Source organism: Cygnus olor, chromosome 3, assembly GCF_009769625.2.
Source record: "Cygnus olor isolate bCygOlo1 chromosome 3, bCygOlo1.pri.v2, whole genome shotgun sequence".
In the NCBI taxonomy this organism is placed as follows: Eukaryota; Metazoa; Chordata; class Aves; order Anseriformes; family Anatidae; genus Cygnus; species Cygnus olor.
In genome coordinates this window covers 1,680,114-1,696,585 of record NC_049171.1, presented here as the reverse complement: position 1 = coordinate 1,696,585, position 16,472 = coordinate 1,680,114, and the positions used below count along the sequence as shown (strand labels likewise).

The 16,472-nt window shown below is 51.6% G+C and overlaps 1 protein-coding gene across 7 annotated transcripts in view; it reads left to right on the top strand.

Moving 5' to 3' along the window:
• The window catches only part of NCOA1 (nuclear receptor coactivator 1), a 165,954-nt gene that overhangs the window by 92,054 nt on the left and 57,428 nt on the right, over nt 1-16,472 (top strand). For all 7 annotated transcript variants that reach the window (XM_040552307.1, XM_040552303.1, XM_040552305.1 and 4 more), the window contains 2 exons: nt 9,982-10,084; nt 14,518-14,684. In XM_040552307.1, the coding sequence (XP_040408241.1) occupies nt 9,999-10,084; nt 14,518-14,684 (253 nt within the window). In that variant the 5' untranslated portion in view covers nt 9,982-9,998. The remainder of the gene's footprint in view (nt 1-9,981; nt 10,085-14,517; nt 14,685-16,472) is intronic.

Sequence of the window (16,472 nt, the reverse complement as noted above, 5' to 3'; positions counted from 1 at the left end):
TGTTCTGTGACTACAGGGGAATTAGTGTTATTTTTTCCTTTCAGAAGCTGTATAAATTAACCCACTTTTCCTATCAGTTACTGGGAGAAAAGGTTACGCTTCTTGCCGTTGTGTTTTCTATCTTATCTCTGCTGTAAACGTTGCCAAGTGATCCTCGCTGCCTTTGAGACACAGGCAGCTCCACGAGGAAGGCTGCTCAAGGATGGCAACGAAATTGTCTCTCCACCTCCGCTCAGGCGAGTCTGGGGCTTTTCACCAGTTTGTGTTTGCAGCATATTTCCATTATTAGGGCAAAGCAGTTGCAAAAACCTTTAGTTCTGTATATTGAAAGAGCAGGGTTCCTTTCTACACCGGAGAAGCGGCTCCCTTCCCATCGTGACGGGGGCAGAGCTGTGTGTTTTGCTCAGCATCCTTTAGCGAGAGGTGGCCGAAGCAGAGCCCCGAGCCCTGTGGTGCCCAGCAGCAGCGTGACGATGCTCTGCTCCCCCCAAACTCCGCTCGGGTCAAAGTCCTGCAGGACCTGCAGCGTCAGGCTCTGGACTCAGTTCTGCCTGGATTTGCTGTTGGTTTTTAAGTTCTGGCTCAGCTCTGAATCCCTATCATATTTTTGGGGGGCAGCTGCTTGTTTTTATCATCCTGGGATCCAGGGTTTTTTTGTCATCCTGGGCTGATCACGGGGAACTTCGTGGCCCTAAGAGGGTGGGTTTGGAGGAAGGGGGCAAAAAACAAAAATGGTTGGAGTGATGCATTATTAAACTGTGCACGCCTAACCTTGACTCACCTTCTCAGAGGATTTCTTCCATCACGTGCTCTCTGACACCATGCATCCACCTACCTAACCTTGCTAGCAGCCTCGCTGCCTCCCAAACTTGTCACCACGCATGATGCAGCCTTGGGGGGGACCGTAAGGGTAGAGCAGATGTGACTGCTGCCCCCTGCTCCCCCTCGCCTGTCCCCTCCAGTGTTTGGGGCAGCTCCGAGAGCACGCAGTTACAAAGGGGAGAGCCTGGGGATCTTCCCCAGGCTCCCAAATACAAAGCGGTGCAGAAACTGCTGGAAAAAATGAGGCTGCTGCACGAAAAGCATCTGCTGGTGCTGTCAGCGCTCGTCCCAAGATGGAAAAATAATTACATTCTGAGTTGGACGGCACTGAAGTCCAGATTTTAGGGAGAGGCGTAAACCTCGCAGCATCCCGCATGACCGCGGTCCCCTTTGCCTCTCCTTTTCACTATAAATCTGCAGAGGAGGGTCTTTGGTATTTGTGTGACGTTTAGGCCCGATTTTGCTTTGGGGTGGTGTGGAGGCTTGAATGCCAATAAAAACGTGCGTAAACAAACTTTTGTTGGTTTTCTTCCGTGACTCGGGCAAATTCGAAGCGGAGTTTCCACTTCTGGTCTTCGACTTGCAGGCAGAGAGGGCAGGCACACGCACACGGACACGCTTTGGGGTTGGGGATGAGCAGCCCCGCAGCCCCGCTGGCACGGTTCTCCCCTCCCGGGGCCGCTGCGCAGCCGCTAACAGCAACCAAATGTGCGGAGGCCTCTTCTCTGCGTTTCGTAAACGGAGAAATGCATAGATGCAAACGCTCGAGGAGGACGTGCTGACGCTCGTGAGCAGCCCTTTAGTATGCCAGTTGGTGCGTTGTGGGAAAACAGCTGGTGTAAGGAGAAATTTGAATTTCTATTGGGCTTTTAATGAGTGTAAAAAACAAAGCGCCTTTAAGACTTGGAGATCTTCAGGTGTTCTTTTAACGTACCTGCTCTGAGTTGTTTGCAAGGGAAGCGTGCCGTCGTCCTTCCAAAAAGGCTTTTTTACCTGTGTGCTCATGGCGGGGGGGAATAACTGAGCTGGTCCAAAATTATGAGCCATAAAGATCTCAATTGCAAATTGTTTCAGGGTACCGTCGTACCTGGGCATCTCTCTTAAATAGTGCTCTCCTTCCCTGGCTCCTGGTGCTGGGATGAGCAGGGCTGTCCTATCCGGGGCTTTGGGTAATCCCACGGCAGCAGTGGGATCCTACCCCAGCTCCTAGTGGGATATCCATCTAGTGGGGTGGGGAACACCATGTCGTTCTTGTTGTTGTTCTTTTAAGTGTAGGTACTCTAATGTCCTCGTATGTAGCTACCATCACTCCTGATCTCTTGAGTCAGCAATGGAAATCGTCTTCTGAGCAGCCACCTTCTCCAGAAAGCCTCGAAGACAGGGAGGTTTAGCAGGAAGCACTTGGGCTGACACATCGAGTCGCTAATGATTAATCAGAAGGATCTCACTGCGCCAGAAACTAACGTGGAGAGATCAGGTGGAAGGCAGCACCTCGTGAAGGCGTTGCTGGAGCTGGTGGGCTCCTGCCCGGGGGCAGCAGCGATGACAGGAGCGGCGTGGGGCGGCGAGTCCTTCTGTGGTTTCCTGTCGTTTTTGGAATGGAGTGGAAGGAAAAGTGCAGTTTTGCATCTTATCCCCGTGACTGGGGATAAGATTTTGGGGCCTGGTCATTGCGGTGAGCGATCTGAGAGCAGCCTGAAAGGTAAATCCTAGAAAGTCAGGGTGAGAGGCAGAAGCTGCTGGGTCATCGTTTACTCATCTCTGGGACTTCCTGCAAGTCTCCTGGGACACAGCACTGCTCCCCGGCCCTGAAAGGGCAGCGGGGTTCTTACCCAGCTAATTTTCAGCTTTTGGGGTGTTTGTTTTTGAATTCCTATTCTCCAGCCCTTTATTTGCAGTGGTGTCGCTCGGCCTGCCAGGGGACTGATGGCAGGAGCTAGCGCCGAGGCGGCGCGGAGATGCTGGGGCAGAAGAGGGATGCGGCGGTGTTAGGAACCCACGTGCTGTGACAGCCCCTGCCCCGCGAGTGCGTGATCTAATTAAGACAGACAACAGATGGCTACGACAAACAGATGTGGGTGAGCACCAGGTAACAAGGAGATGATTGCAATTAGTGTAATAAGCGGCACATCAGTTATCTTGTGTCTGTTGTGTTCTAGCTGAGGCGGGTTTGAAAGAGAGCTTGGGAAAATAACAGAGTGGCATTGTGGATTTCCAGAGGTCTCCTCAGGCATCAAATATTGATTTCCCACAGCTGGATTATTCATTTTTGTAGTGCTAAGGCAGAGCCCTTTCCCACATTTTCCCATTCATTTGCAAAGCAAATTGGCTGCTGGAATTATCCCTAGGCTAAGGGGGAATGACTGCTGTGGGTCTGCGAGTTGCAAATACAATCTAGATGATTGGTGTATTAAAATTCACCATTTCTCTAAGCCCTTTGGACCGTAGTCTCTGTAAGGATGATGCTTAGTCCGCAAGGCCTTTGATTTGTATACATCTCTTTCCCTTTTTTGTGCTTTTTGGGTGTCAGACATGTAGCGAGCGAGCACTTGTTGAACTGCAGTTGGAGCTGACGTTCGGCTGGCTTGTGCTTCCTCCTCGAGGAATTCACTTTGATGTTTATATTTCTGTTTGTTTCCATATACAGAATTACCTTCCGCCACATACGTTCGATTTTATCGATTGTATGGCCCGTGCTACGTTTCCAAAGCAAAACATTTCTTGTGGGTAAAAGAACAAGCGATGGAGGAGCCTGAATTTGGAGAGCAAAGCTCATTTTCTCCATAGGGTGGTCACAGAGGAGTTTCTAGTGCTCGGAATTAAAATTAGGAGAAGGACCACGAAGGGAAGGTGGGGTCAGTCTCCTGTGTCTCACATTAGTATGCCCTTCATCACCTCCTGCTCTGCAGAGGACACAGGTCTACCCGCTCTGTCAGTGAAGGACTTCAGCCTCGCTGCCTCAGTGAGGCTCCAGCAGGGGCTGACCCAGCCGGTGGGCTCTGATCTTGTTCCCTGACTGGAATTCTCCACGTGATCCCCTTACAGCAAGTGTGGTTAACATAACCACCAGCTTCGGCACTGCCCCGTCGCCTGCCCAGCTCCTGGGTGTTCAAAACACTGGGACCAGTCCTGGGCCCCCAGCACAAAGAGACCTGGGCCCAGCGGGGAGAGCCCAGGCCGGGGTCCCCAGGGTGCTGCCGGGCCCGGAGCCCCCGTGTTGTGAGGAGAGGCTGCGAGAGCTGGGGCTGCTCGGCCTGGAGCAGAGGAGGCTCGGGGGGAGCTCCCCCATGGCCGTCAGTACCCGCAGGGAGGTGCGGAGAGGCCGGAGCCGGGCTCTGCTCAGCGGTGCCCAGGGCCAGGCCCAGAGGCCCCGGGCCCAGCCTGGAGCCCCGGCGGCTCCCCCTGCCCCTCAGGCAGCACTGCTGGGCTGAGCGGGTGCCGGAGCCCTGGCACGGGCTGCCCCGAGAGGGGCCGGGGGCTGCTCCCTGGAGAGCTCCCCGAGCCCAGGGCTGTGGGGCTGGGCACCCTGCTGGGGCAGGGGGGGACAGGGGCACCCAGGGGTGCGCCCAGCCCCAGCCATCCATGAAGGTGCTCAGTGGGAGCAGGAGATGCAGAAAGGACCTCTGGCCATCCCACCAGCACTGGTCCTTTCTCCTTAATGCAAACAGCCCTGGAAAACCTTTCTGGGAGGGCTTTGGCAGTGTGCGCCTGTCCTCTGTGTCCGCCTGCCCACGGGGCGAGGTAGCAGGTGGGTGCGGATGCACTCGCATGCTTGCTGGGGAATTGAGACCGTGGGCTTTCGCTCCACCGCATCCCCGAGCTGACAGCTTTTATTAGCCCGCTGCCTCGGCAGAGCCGGCGATAATTAAGATGTCTGCATGTCCCACTTATCTCGTAGGAAGGGAAGCAAACACCAGCCCTGCAGGCACCGGGGGGCGCGGGGCGCAGCCAGCGAGGGGGACACAGTGTCTGTATGCAGGGACGTCAGAGCAGGCTGCTCTGCCCCCACTCCAAAAGGTGCCCAGCACTCTGTCGTTGGAGGCCGGTGAAAATAAATCTTCATCCATCAGCTCCCTCCTCTTGTGGCCCTAATGACCACAGAGACACGGGGCCAACGCAGCCTTCCTTGAGCCCTCCTGGCGACCTTGAGCTCCTCTCGGTTAGTTGTATCTCGAGATACTGGAGCCTTTGAATTCTGCTCGTGTCAGTCGGTCTCAGGTGATGATTTTTATCTCTCCTTGCCTGGATCCCTGCATGGAAACAGGTGCCGCTGGGTCCCCTCTGTGGTCCCACGCAGGAAAGCCGAACTGGCATCCCTGGAGGCTCTGAGTGCTGCACCGACATCATCGCTGTAATAATAATAATTAGTGCAGTAATGATACAAGGACTGGAGAGGCTGATCACTTGATGTCAAGAGGGGATGTTCAGGCCAGGATGGGTAATGGGAATGAAGAGAAACCCTGTCGTTCGCATTTCCTGGGCTGTGTAATGTGCTCTGGGGTGGCAGGGCACCGTAAAGGTGAACTCACCACCAACACAAACGGACGGGATTCCTAGAGGAAGAAAACAACTTGTGTCTTTTGCTGCTGGTTTTTGTTTCCACCTTTCTTTTCTGCACCACTTTGCTCATCTTCTGCCAAAAACCCGGGGTCTTTCTTATTCAAACTGTTCTTTCCAGGTGGGGTTCGATGTCCCAGGGCCAAAGGGTCCATCCGTCGGCATCTCGGTGGGGCTCGGGCAGAAGACAGAGGCTGACAGAGGGCTCGCAGGCTGCGGGAGAGACAGGAGGAGACAGGCAGGGAAATTGGGGTAAGGTACCAAGAAAAGAGGATTTCGTTTGAAGGCAGACGTGTCTGCTGGCCAGTGCTGGCGTGGTGGCATATGGATCCAGGGATTTCCCCCCCCACCAAGGAGTGTTGCACAAAACAGATGTGACATTTGTTTTTGACAACTTCAGCAGCTGAAAGAGCGGTGCTGGAAGTCTCTCCTTTTTTTTTTTATTTTTTTTTTTTTTTTGTTGGGGGTGAGGTCAGGAAAAGAAGTTTGAAAGAAAAAACCCAAACTAACAACACATGCGGCGTGCTAGCGAGTGACTCACTCTGTCTCACCCATCGCTTCCCCGCTAGCCGCATTACGGCTTCGTTGTTTCTCCCGTAATCTGCAGAAGGTTTTTTTGTGCACTTTTTTTTTCTTTTAAATTAAGTCTTGTTCTGACCCCAGTGCTCGGATTAGCAGCTGGTGATGAACTTGTGAGGGCAACGATATAGATGTATCCTTATGACATTCTGAGTATGCTCTTAATTACCTCTAATTGAGGCTGTGTACGCACAGATGGGTTGTATTTTACTGATAAATGGGTGTAATATGAGGGATTTTTCCAACACTGGAGTTCTCTGTAGAGCAGCCTACTGATTGTGCCTCTCTCCCGTAGATGTCAGCAGTATTTTATAAGCAGTTTTTTGGGGTCAAATTCATCCAAAATATGGGAAACACATTTTAGGAAAAGGAAGTTCTGTGAGAATTAAGTGTTCGGTGGTCAGCTCTGTCTTTTTTTGCTTTCAGTGGTCGTGGGCAAATCAAAAATCACAGTTGGTGTTAGTATGACAGCGTAATCACTAAGCCTCAGCAATTCACATGCTTTTTCTTTTTTTGTTATTTTTTGTTAATATGGAAATTGCGTTCTTGTCAAGATCCCTAAGGTCGTGTTGAAATATTGATGTGGGCTGGGGCTGGAGCCTCTGTGTCCCGGGTGAGCAAGGCTCTTGTCACTGCACGGATGTTCATTAGCATCCAAAAAGCAGCAGCTTCTTCAGGTGGACGTGCAGGATCGATGAAGGAGGGGAGAGCGTAGGGTTAGAAATCAGAGGTGGATTCATCTGCATGGCTGTGGGAGGTGACGTCAGCTCTCGTGCTTCTTATCCATTTCCCTCTTCAGCTTTTTTTTTTTCTTCCAATTAGTCTCTTTGAGACAAATTGTCCCCTGCGAGCAGATGCAGTGGTGCAGTGGGGTGCTGCCAGCAGGAGGAACCAGTGCCTGGTGCTGCATCCGGCTCCATGGGGTAAGAACTACCGTTGAGAAGTTTTTGCTCCAGACCTTGCCTGCTGCTTGAGTTTAGCCCTGCTCTAGCTGGCAACAGGGAGCTGCAGTTTGTGTCAGAGGAGCTTTCTTTGCTGCTACATGTGGGGTAAGTTGCAGCGTTGCTCCTTTACACCACTGCTGCAAGATCACTGATTTGTGCATGATAGGACCACGCGTGAAGCTGCAAAGTGCAGTGACTTTTTGAGAACGTCCATACTTACAGAAAACATACACTCAACGTTTTGGGTTTGCAACACGAAGCAGATTTGTGTCCCAGCGGTGGGCTGGGGACAGCTGCAATGTCTCTGGGATGAGGCTCCTTTTTGGAGAGCCAAAAACCGTGCGTCGATGCGGCGCTGGTCGTGAGTTCATGAATAGCCCCTGAGCATCCCCTGGGTGAATCAGCAGCGTTTGGTGCAGCCCCTCATTGCAGCTCTGGTGGCAAACCTTAGTGACAGCAAAGGAGCAGTTGTTTTACCGGCCAGGTTTGCATCAGGGACCACTCATACTAAGCCTGGAAACCGCTGCCCCTGCTCCCCCCCAGCCGAACTAATTAGCTTGTTTTCATTGCCGTCATGCTGCACTTCATCTGTTTCTGTTTGCTTTCCTAACTGAGCAGAATATTAACATTTTTACAAGAAGTTGGCATTTAGAAATCAGGTTTCCTGCGAAAATGCCCCAGCGTGGTCTCACCAGGAGCGCAACCCTTGCCCTTATCCACCAGGGCTCGTGGGGCTCAGCTGCCTATTTTTAGACCAGATTACATTTTTGGCCTGTCCGTCCTGGCAAGATTTGGTGTAAAATAAACTACTTTTACAATAAAAAGAAACATTGGATGTATTACATCAAGGGCTTAACGCAAGCCAAGGATTTCAGCTAAGGCTGCAATTTTGTCCTTAATTCACCTCTCTGGGGCATCTGGTGGCTCTTGCCAAGGTCACACATCCCAGTGGGACGGCTGCCTCTACCTGCCACGTCCCTGGTCCTAAAGAACATTTTTTTTGTTTTGATTTGGCTGCTGATAAGGCAGGATCAGGGCCTGGAGGAGCAACACGAGTTATCAGGACTCTGTGTTTTGGTGGGGGCAAGTTAAACTTTTAATGTCAATATTGATAGGTTTTTTGACCTGTGCACGAGGCAGATGTTGACTGCAAGCCATGGAAGGCACCAGGCTGCCGATTGCTGTGTTTGCTGTGGAAGGAAAGGGTTTGAAAACCCAGAAAATGTGTCTGAAAGCCCAGCAACCCCTTCTCACCCCAAGCAGGTGATGCATCACTTCTAGTTTTCTGATCACCAATTTTTTGAAGAGTTTACCTTCCCCCCCCTCCTATCTATTTGCTTTGGCATCGCTCCTCATTTCAAACACGCCGAATAGCGGGGAATGAACTCAGCCCCGTGGTCACGGCCGCCTTGCTGGCATCTGCTCAGGGTTCCTGGCTGTGGACGAACCGTGGAGCTCACCCTGCTCTGCACGGGAGACGGCGTCGAGCAGCGGCGCTGGTATCGCCGAAATGACTTCAGGAGCCGCTCTCACCTTGGTAATGGTGACACAGGCGTTAGCAGAAATGGCTGCGTGCTGCAGAAGGAGTTTGCTTTCCTTTATTGCTGCTCTGGAAGCACGAATAGTCCCCTCATTTCGGAGAAGCTGGTTTAAACGCTGAGCGCAGAGATGGGTCGTTGGGTCGGTCCAGAGCATCCCTGTCAGAGGAGGCATCCAGCCGCACTTTCGGGCTGGCTGAATAAAGTGCTTTGGTAATCTGGGCAGTGGAAGCTATGAAAGAGTCTTGTAGGGTTTGTTTTACAGCTCTTCGTCAACGCTTTAGTGCTCGTTAAAATTCCAGCTTTTGGAAAGCAATGTAAGAAACGAAGGGAACCAAGTTTAATAACTTGGTCCCTTTTGCTCCCTACCCACACAATGAAATTCTTGTGTGGGGTCCCATTACTTTATTCCTCAGGCACTGTATCTTCTCACAATGCTAAACACTTGTAAAAATTAGAAAATAAATGAAGAATTTGAAGGGTGGCAATATCCAGAATTGAATTATTGCTGTTACTGGAAAAAAAATCACCGAACAGCTTCAGGAAAGCAAGAGAGGCACTGTGCATGGCTGATTGCTTTCTGGAGCAGCGATGTCCCTTGGTTTGATGTCTTGGAGGGGTTTCAGCCCTGTAGGAGACAGGTTTGGTCCCATCTGGGCAGCCCGAGCAGGCTGACTGGGCTGGGCTGGGCTTGGGTCTTTGGCCAAACCCCTTCAATGCAGCTCAGAGGTGAAGGGTCCAGAGAAAAGCCTAAACTGGCCTCCTTGCCCTTACTGGCCTTACACATTCCTTGCCCAGCTTTCCTGTAGGCCCCCTTCAGGTTCTTTACCCGACATCTCTTGAAGCTACGCCCTGGAAATAACCGTAGGCCGTCCAGGTGCTGAGGAGAGCAGGCCAGGAGGTGCCTCATGGAGGGAGAGGCCGAGGGAGGCTCTCGGCCCCTCCAGAGGGTGGGAGGGTGCCATGTCCCGCTGTAGATGGGTCATTTGGCAGCTCTAATTAAAGTCCAGGCCCTGTGCTGGGGGAGAAGGAGGTGTGGGGGGAGCCGGGATGTGGATACAAGGCGGGTGGCAAGGCCTCGGGAAGCCCTGAGGCAGAGGGACCAGGAGGAGATGGCGCCGGGGCTGAGGATGTGTTAAAAGCTAAAAGGCAACGCTTGCAGGAGAAGGAAACAACACAAAAGGGATGAAATGCGTGTGTGTAAACAAAGCCCTTGGAAGGGCCAGGAAGCCCAAATCTGCAGGGATGCAGGCAAGAGCTCAGGCTGTGGTGCGGCGGTACTGGTGCTGATGGTGAGGGCTCGCATGGCCAAATGGTGACCGAGGGACACCAAAAGGATGGTAACGTGACCAGTTGTCTTCTCTTCACACCTTTTCCTTCACAAACTGCCGAACCGAGGCATAAATTCAATCGGGACAACTTGCATTGGGTTGATTACCTCTTCAGAGCTGGCTTGGTTGATGTTTTCTGGTGCTGCCACATCGGGACCAACCCTGCGGTTGCAGAACCCTTGTCCTGACCCCTTCTCTCTTCATTTCCAGGTGCAAAGTAGGTCAACATGAGCGGCCTTGGGGACAGTTCAACGGACCCTGCCAACCCCGACTCGCGGAAGAGGAAAGGCTCGCCCTGTGATACGGCCCAGAGGTACGTGTGCCGCTTCGGATCCGTCCCCTGCCCCGGCTACTTTGTCATTCTGACGGCGTCGTTTGGTCCCGTCTGCTCGAGCAGATGGAGCCGGGTTTCAGCCACTCGTAAACGTTCACACTTCCCACCAGAACTTTGCTTTGCTTTTATCAGTGGCTGCGGTGGAAGATGGAGCATGATGGAAATGCAGCTCCCCATCTGCTCTGCTTGTTGTTAGGTGGCAAATGATGATTAGAGGCTTGTTATCAAAGTTAATGTATTGATTTTATAAATTGAGAGCACTCAATCAAGTGGAGGAGCATCAAGAAAGCTTTCTCAGGGTAAATTTCGGGCAGATACTTCTGTAAAGGGCAGTAGTGAGGGCTGCAGATCATCCCAAGCCTTCTGCCTCTTCATGCCAGATTCCCAAGAAATTTCTATTGTGTAATATTCAGAAACTTCGGTGGAGACCCTTGTGCTCCACGGTGCAATTAGGAAACAGCTTCCGTGCGAAATATTTTCATTTGCCTGCTGATGCAGACTGCTTCAAAACTCAGCTCACTGCGGAAACGCACCCTTTGCTAATGACTGAGCCTTCATGTCCCAGCTACGTTGCCAGCTGAGTTAACATTAACAAGTCCTAGATCCACACGAGTGAGAGCCAGGCTTTTGCTGGCTCTGTGAATCCTGTGCATCTTTTTTCCATTGCAATATCATCTATTAGTAAGGGTGAATTTACAGCGCTGCTGCTGATTGTGCCTCTACAGCCTGTTTGCTCATCGTCACAGAATACTGATGTACTGAGCAAACTCTGGGTGTATTTTCTGTCAGTTATAGCTCTACATGGTATGGTAGACAATAAGTGCAAAGGCTACAGGGTTCCAGTAGAATAAGGGGGAGAAATATTAAGTGGTTGTCTGAGGATTTCTGTTGCAGTTTTTGGTCGTCACGTCTCTCCTCTGTAGGGTTCGCAGACCTCCTCACAAAGCCTCTGTAGCTCATGGCTTAGCTGTGCCATTAAAATAAGAAGTAATTGCGGAACACATTTTGATAGCCCTTGAGGTATCTGCCTTATTCCTAACAAATGCTGTAGAGATCACGTGAGCTATTCCCCGTTTCTGGCTGAGTCACTTGAGTCGGTGCTTGTTTGAGTCAGAGCTCTGCAACCCTCGCTGCTGGCTCCAGGCTGCTCTCGGGGCTGGTCCCCACCCGGGGACAAAGCCCCCGTGCCTCGAGTCCCCACAGCTCAGCCCTGGGGAGCAAGGTGGGCTTGCACCCCCTTCTTGGAGGACCTGCTCTAGATACATGGGCACGCACACCCGGCCTTGCTTTGTCTGGTCTGCCTCTGGGAAATGAGTCTCTTGTGTTCCGTTTTTACACCACTCAGCACCCCGAGAACAGACATCAGAAAGTTTTCCAGATGTGCAGGGTGAGGAACAAACTGGTCGTAGAGAAGCAGGGACTTTGGGATGAAGGATTCTCCTTCCTTGTCCAAGCACAACAATTCTTTACGTGCACGAAGCACCTAAAAGCATTTTTAGAAGCTCGAAGCCATCAAGCAGCAAGCAGTAGAGCTGAAGCACATGAGCAAGACCAAGAAGTCCTCTCCTGTGCTGTCTTTTGCTTTCATTAGGAAAGGAAATCTCCTTTGTGAGATTGTGAGAGTGGCACAGGGCAGGGACCTTGTCCTCCTGAAGTCCCGCAGACTGCCCAGAGTCCCTTCGTAACATGATCTGGAGCAAAGCGAACCTCAAACCTCCTTTGTTAAAACCGGGAAGGTTTAACTGTTGCTTTTGATGATAATTCAGAGTCATAAAGAACAGCCCACTGCTGTAATATTCTCATGATGCCTTTATGTAAGGAAAATTGGCCAATTCTCCCTCCTACAATTCGAAAGTTGCCACAGCAACAGCGACATTAAGGGTTTTCATGAAATGAGCTCACCCACAACAGAGGGATTTTTTTTTTTAATTTATTTTTTTCCCTGCTATTTCTTTTCGGTTCGCAAGGCGAGCTAGGAATTAATTTGACCTTAACTAAAATACTCATTCAGCTCCTGCGAGGAGCACTTGCCTGCCCGTGGCTGGGTAGATCCTGAGCGCTTGGCGGCGTGGCTCACTGCCGGCACGCTCGCATCCGTCCCGCGTCCGTGCCTCCGGCTCGGCGCGCCGCTTCGCTCGGGCTTTGCAATGGGTTCGCTCACTTTTCCTTTGCTTCTGCCGCTCCGCTTAGGGATTCTTCTTCTGTTGGCACCTTGCCTCGCTTCTCTTTTTGGTAATATCCAAAAAAAAAAAAAAAAAAAAAAAAGCAAAAGCGCTGCTGGCCTCTTTACAGCGCGTTCTTGGGAGCTGGGTGGCAATGGGAGCAGCACGTTCGGTACGAGCGAGGAGGGGGCAAGGTGACGCTTTTCGGGTAGACCCATCCCTTCCACATACATCCCAGTCCCTGCCAAGCGCGTTAGGTCCCTTGAGGACGTGTGACTGGGTACGGCTCGGTGCTTTCCGCGGTGTAAATGGGTCGCTTTGGAAAGCACGCCTTGCTCTGCAGTGCTGCCTGCACTGACGCCCACGTACAAGAGGCTGAGGTCGTGGCGGGGACCCATTGCTTGTGCACCGGTTGGGAATGCAGCCTGCCCCGCGGCCCTGGAGCTGCCTGGGCAGCCTGCGAGCCCTTGGACCCCGCAGGACTGGGAAGCAAGAGCTCCTGAAGTCACTCCAGGGGAGCTCCCAGGTGTCCCCCCATGGAAAGTCTTCACTGTGGGCTCCACAAGGCCGGTGACCCGAGCAGAAACACAGCTTGTGTGTCCTCCTCACCCTGCAGCTGGCTTTGCCTTGTGGATGATATTTCTTTTCTTTTATGGTTCTGCTGCTCCGCTGAGTGCCTTGAGTGCAAACCAGTTCTCTTGCCCCCCTCGGCAGTCATGCCAAGGAGAGGAGGAGACTGAGGTGGTGTAGGAGGTGATGGGAGGCTCGCCGTGGCCTGTGGTCTTCAGATATTTTCACCTGAGAACAACTTCAAGCAACAGCAAAATACCCGAGTGGCAGAGCCTACCTGTTACGCCTGGATATTGAGCTAATAAAATGGCTGGAATTAAGGAAGAATAAGGAAACTGCCACGTAGGCTACCCAAGTGGCTCCTTGGAGGGGAGGGCTGGTGTTGTCTCACGATTTTGGACAGATGTAATCACCCAGAGTTACCAGGGGATGTTCAAGGTCCTGATGCCTTGCACTTGCTACGCACCCCTGTTGGCAGATAAAACAAAGCAGGCCTCTTCACGAAGACTCCAGCTGCTAGCAGAGCTCGTTTCATCCCATAGCACAAGTCAGAGTCCATCCGTGATGGGATCCAAATTCCCTCTGGAAATGGGCTTTTGATTCGGCTTGGGTAAGTAGTGTTTTCTGGCAATGCTCCATGTCCCCCTCATGGGGCAGAGGGGCTTTGGAGGACCTGCCTTGTCTTCTGGAAACTCTGCTCTAGCTTGCCTGCAAAATATTGCCCTCTTTGAGGCCAGAACCATCCCATCGTGCCACGTGTACCTCACATGGTACGTCTTGTCGGCATAATTTTCAGGCAGTAATTTATAAGATAGCATCTTTCAGATAGTGTGTCCTGCGGAGATTACAAGAAAGATTAGGTGGCTTATTGAAAAAAAAATCAGATAAAAGGCATTGGTAAGTGGTATGGAGCTGGGGCTGGCATTTGGAGCTGTCCTCATTTCATCCCATAGTTGATACGGAGGAAGGTGCACTAGGGGAAATATCTCAGTTTGTCTTTCCCATGTGCACAGTTTGTTTTGGTGACCATGCTACTTTGAAACTCTGTGGCAAAGGGATATGTTAGAGTGTCCAGGGTGGCTTTAATGCTGGCCACCTTCTAGCACGTGAATAATTTGTCCTCAGTTTTCAGAATGTAGAAATAGTTGATGGGAAAGTGCTGGGGCTTCTGCACTGGCTTTGGGCTAAAAAAAATACAAAGCGGTTTTCAGTGGGCAAAAAGTTGATCTCATGAATTATTTTTCATCTCGCCCTTGTCACTGTGACATTGTCGCTGTGATTTTCACTTTGGTGATCTCCAGTGGATGTTGTTAGCCTTTAGGTGTGAATTTAGGATTTAACTTTGCGACAGCTGGAGCAGTGGCTTTAGAAAAGCAAGAGGCAGTGTAGGCTTAAAACTAACTTTGAGAGAAAGGCAGAGTCCTGGATGTTACAGGTCTGTTTAGCTGGAACATGTGTGTCTTCCTTGGCGTTAATTTTGAACATTTTTCTGCATATGAAACCAGACAAAGTCCTGAATGAACTCCCCACTGTTTTTTTGGAGATGTTTGGACTATAGCAAGGCCATGGCTGTGGCCAGCACTTGTATTTGTAGGTCCTTGTCTAGCATAGGTGTGGCTGGGCTGAGCAGTGGAGGGAACTCATTACCATGGCGTTTAATTTGTTTATTTTCTGTAACAGCAATGAAAAGCGGCGTCGGGAACAGGAGAACAAATATTTAGAGGAGCTGGCGGAGCTGCTGTCTGCAAACATCGGGGACATCGACACCCTGAGCGTCAAACCAGACAAATGCAAGATCCTGAAGAAGACAGTTGATCAGATCCAGCAGATGAAGAGGTTGGAGCAAGGTAAGGCGGCAGCCTCCTGCCCTGGCTTGTCTGAAAGCTGGGGAGCCTTCTCCCGGTGCGTTGTGGACCCTAAATTGAGCAAATAATCATGGCTTAGAGGCAGTTCCATTTGCTAGTTTTCCTTTTCCTGCTTTTATGAACGCGTTAATATGAAAAGTGCTTTTCGCCGCCACCGCTGAGCTTGTTGGAGGAGCCACCTTTGTGTCCAATGGTGCTGCTGACTGCAAGGTGGCACCTGGCTCAGGGTTTGTGGTTTGTCCTGGTCTTATTCCATAGATGACGATGAACAGAAGTACTTGTTAGGCTTTTAGGATTGGGCCCATGAAGTACTTATCAGCAATGCTGCTATTAGGGCGGACAGAAAACCCGTTTTCTAGCTGGGTAAGATGAAGGACAGCAAGGTCTGCCACACGCTGCGTAAGATTTCGTGAAGACCCATTTCCCCTTGTCAGATGTGTTTTCCTGCCAACAAAACAGATTAGAGGGGCATGAATCCACCTAGCGCCGGTGAACGCGGGCACTGCGAACGGTAAACAGAGAAGAGATGCTTGAAAAGCCATATAAAGGTTAAAATTCACCCCGAGCGTCAACTCGCAGGTTGAAATACGCAGGTCCAAAGGGCTCAAGCGACGCCCAGGAAAAGAGGTGAGGTGCGTTAAGGTGTGTGCGTGTCAAGGAGCAGGATTGGATTCATCCCGGTCCTCGCAGCCTCAGCATCCCTCCCCGAGCCCATCTCCAGCCCCGTGGGAGCGGGCACGCGGAGGCGATGTCCTTTTTGCACAAGGTGAACACCGCTCGTCTCGTCTTCGCGCTCAGAGAGCATCATCAGTCAAACGGGGCCTTTGCCAAAGCTCCTGCTGCACGCCCCGAGCGTGATACCAGATGCTAAAGTTTTCCTAAACCCTGCAGCCGGGACCTGGGTGTGCACGTCGAGGCACTCACACACAATTTACGCGTCGGTGTAAGGTCCTCCCGGTTCGCTCTTAATTTAGGCACCGAGCTGCACTCCTACGAGGAGGCAGAGACGCTTTGCGAAGCGTTCGGATCACATTGCTCGGGCTTCCCGCAAAAACGGGGCGCCTGCTTTTAGATTTCAGTCACGTCGTGGCTGAGCTCCGAGAGGAGTTTGGTAGTGGGTGAGTACGCGGAGCTCCTTGCTCGCTGCCACTTCTACCCGTTCATTAGTTTTCTTGACATTGCACGGCAGGGCTGAACATTAACTAGGACAAGCACTACTTAAAAATATTGTTCCTTGAGCTTTGCTCTGTATTGCAGGCTTATCTAGCGCTGCACCAAATCACCGAAGAAGAGAAACTTCACCTGTATTTGTTCTTTGCAGTTTATTGCAGGAATGCTTTTCGTGAGGAGGTAGGAGAAATCTGGCTAAATGTCAGGATATTTGTCCCATGGTCAAAGGCAATTTTGTGTCCTCATAGCTGTACCGGCTGTTGGACGTGGTGCTTCCTGCCCATGCCCTTCCTCTTCCTCCCCTCTGTTTCCCAGGCACACAACTAATCAGTAGTTGCCAGCTATCCAGGTTGAGTTTTTCTTGCTAAAGCATTGTCAACGACGCAGCGTCCTGCAGCGTGTGGCAGCGATCGTTGCCATGCTGTGTTAGGAAACCCACCTGTGGGCGTTATTTCGCACCCAGGAAAGGAGCCTGGGGGTTTGGGGTCGCGATGACGTGACACGGCGCTCTGCGGACATCCCAGCACGTGACGAGAATCAGCCAGCAACCAGCAAAGACCCACCGGCGCCGGGGCGAATTGCACCCAACCTTGTAGCAGA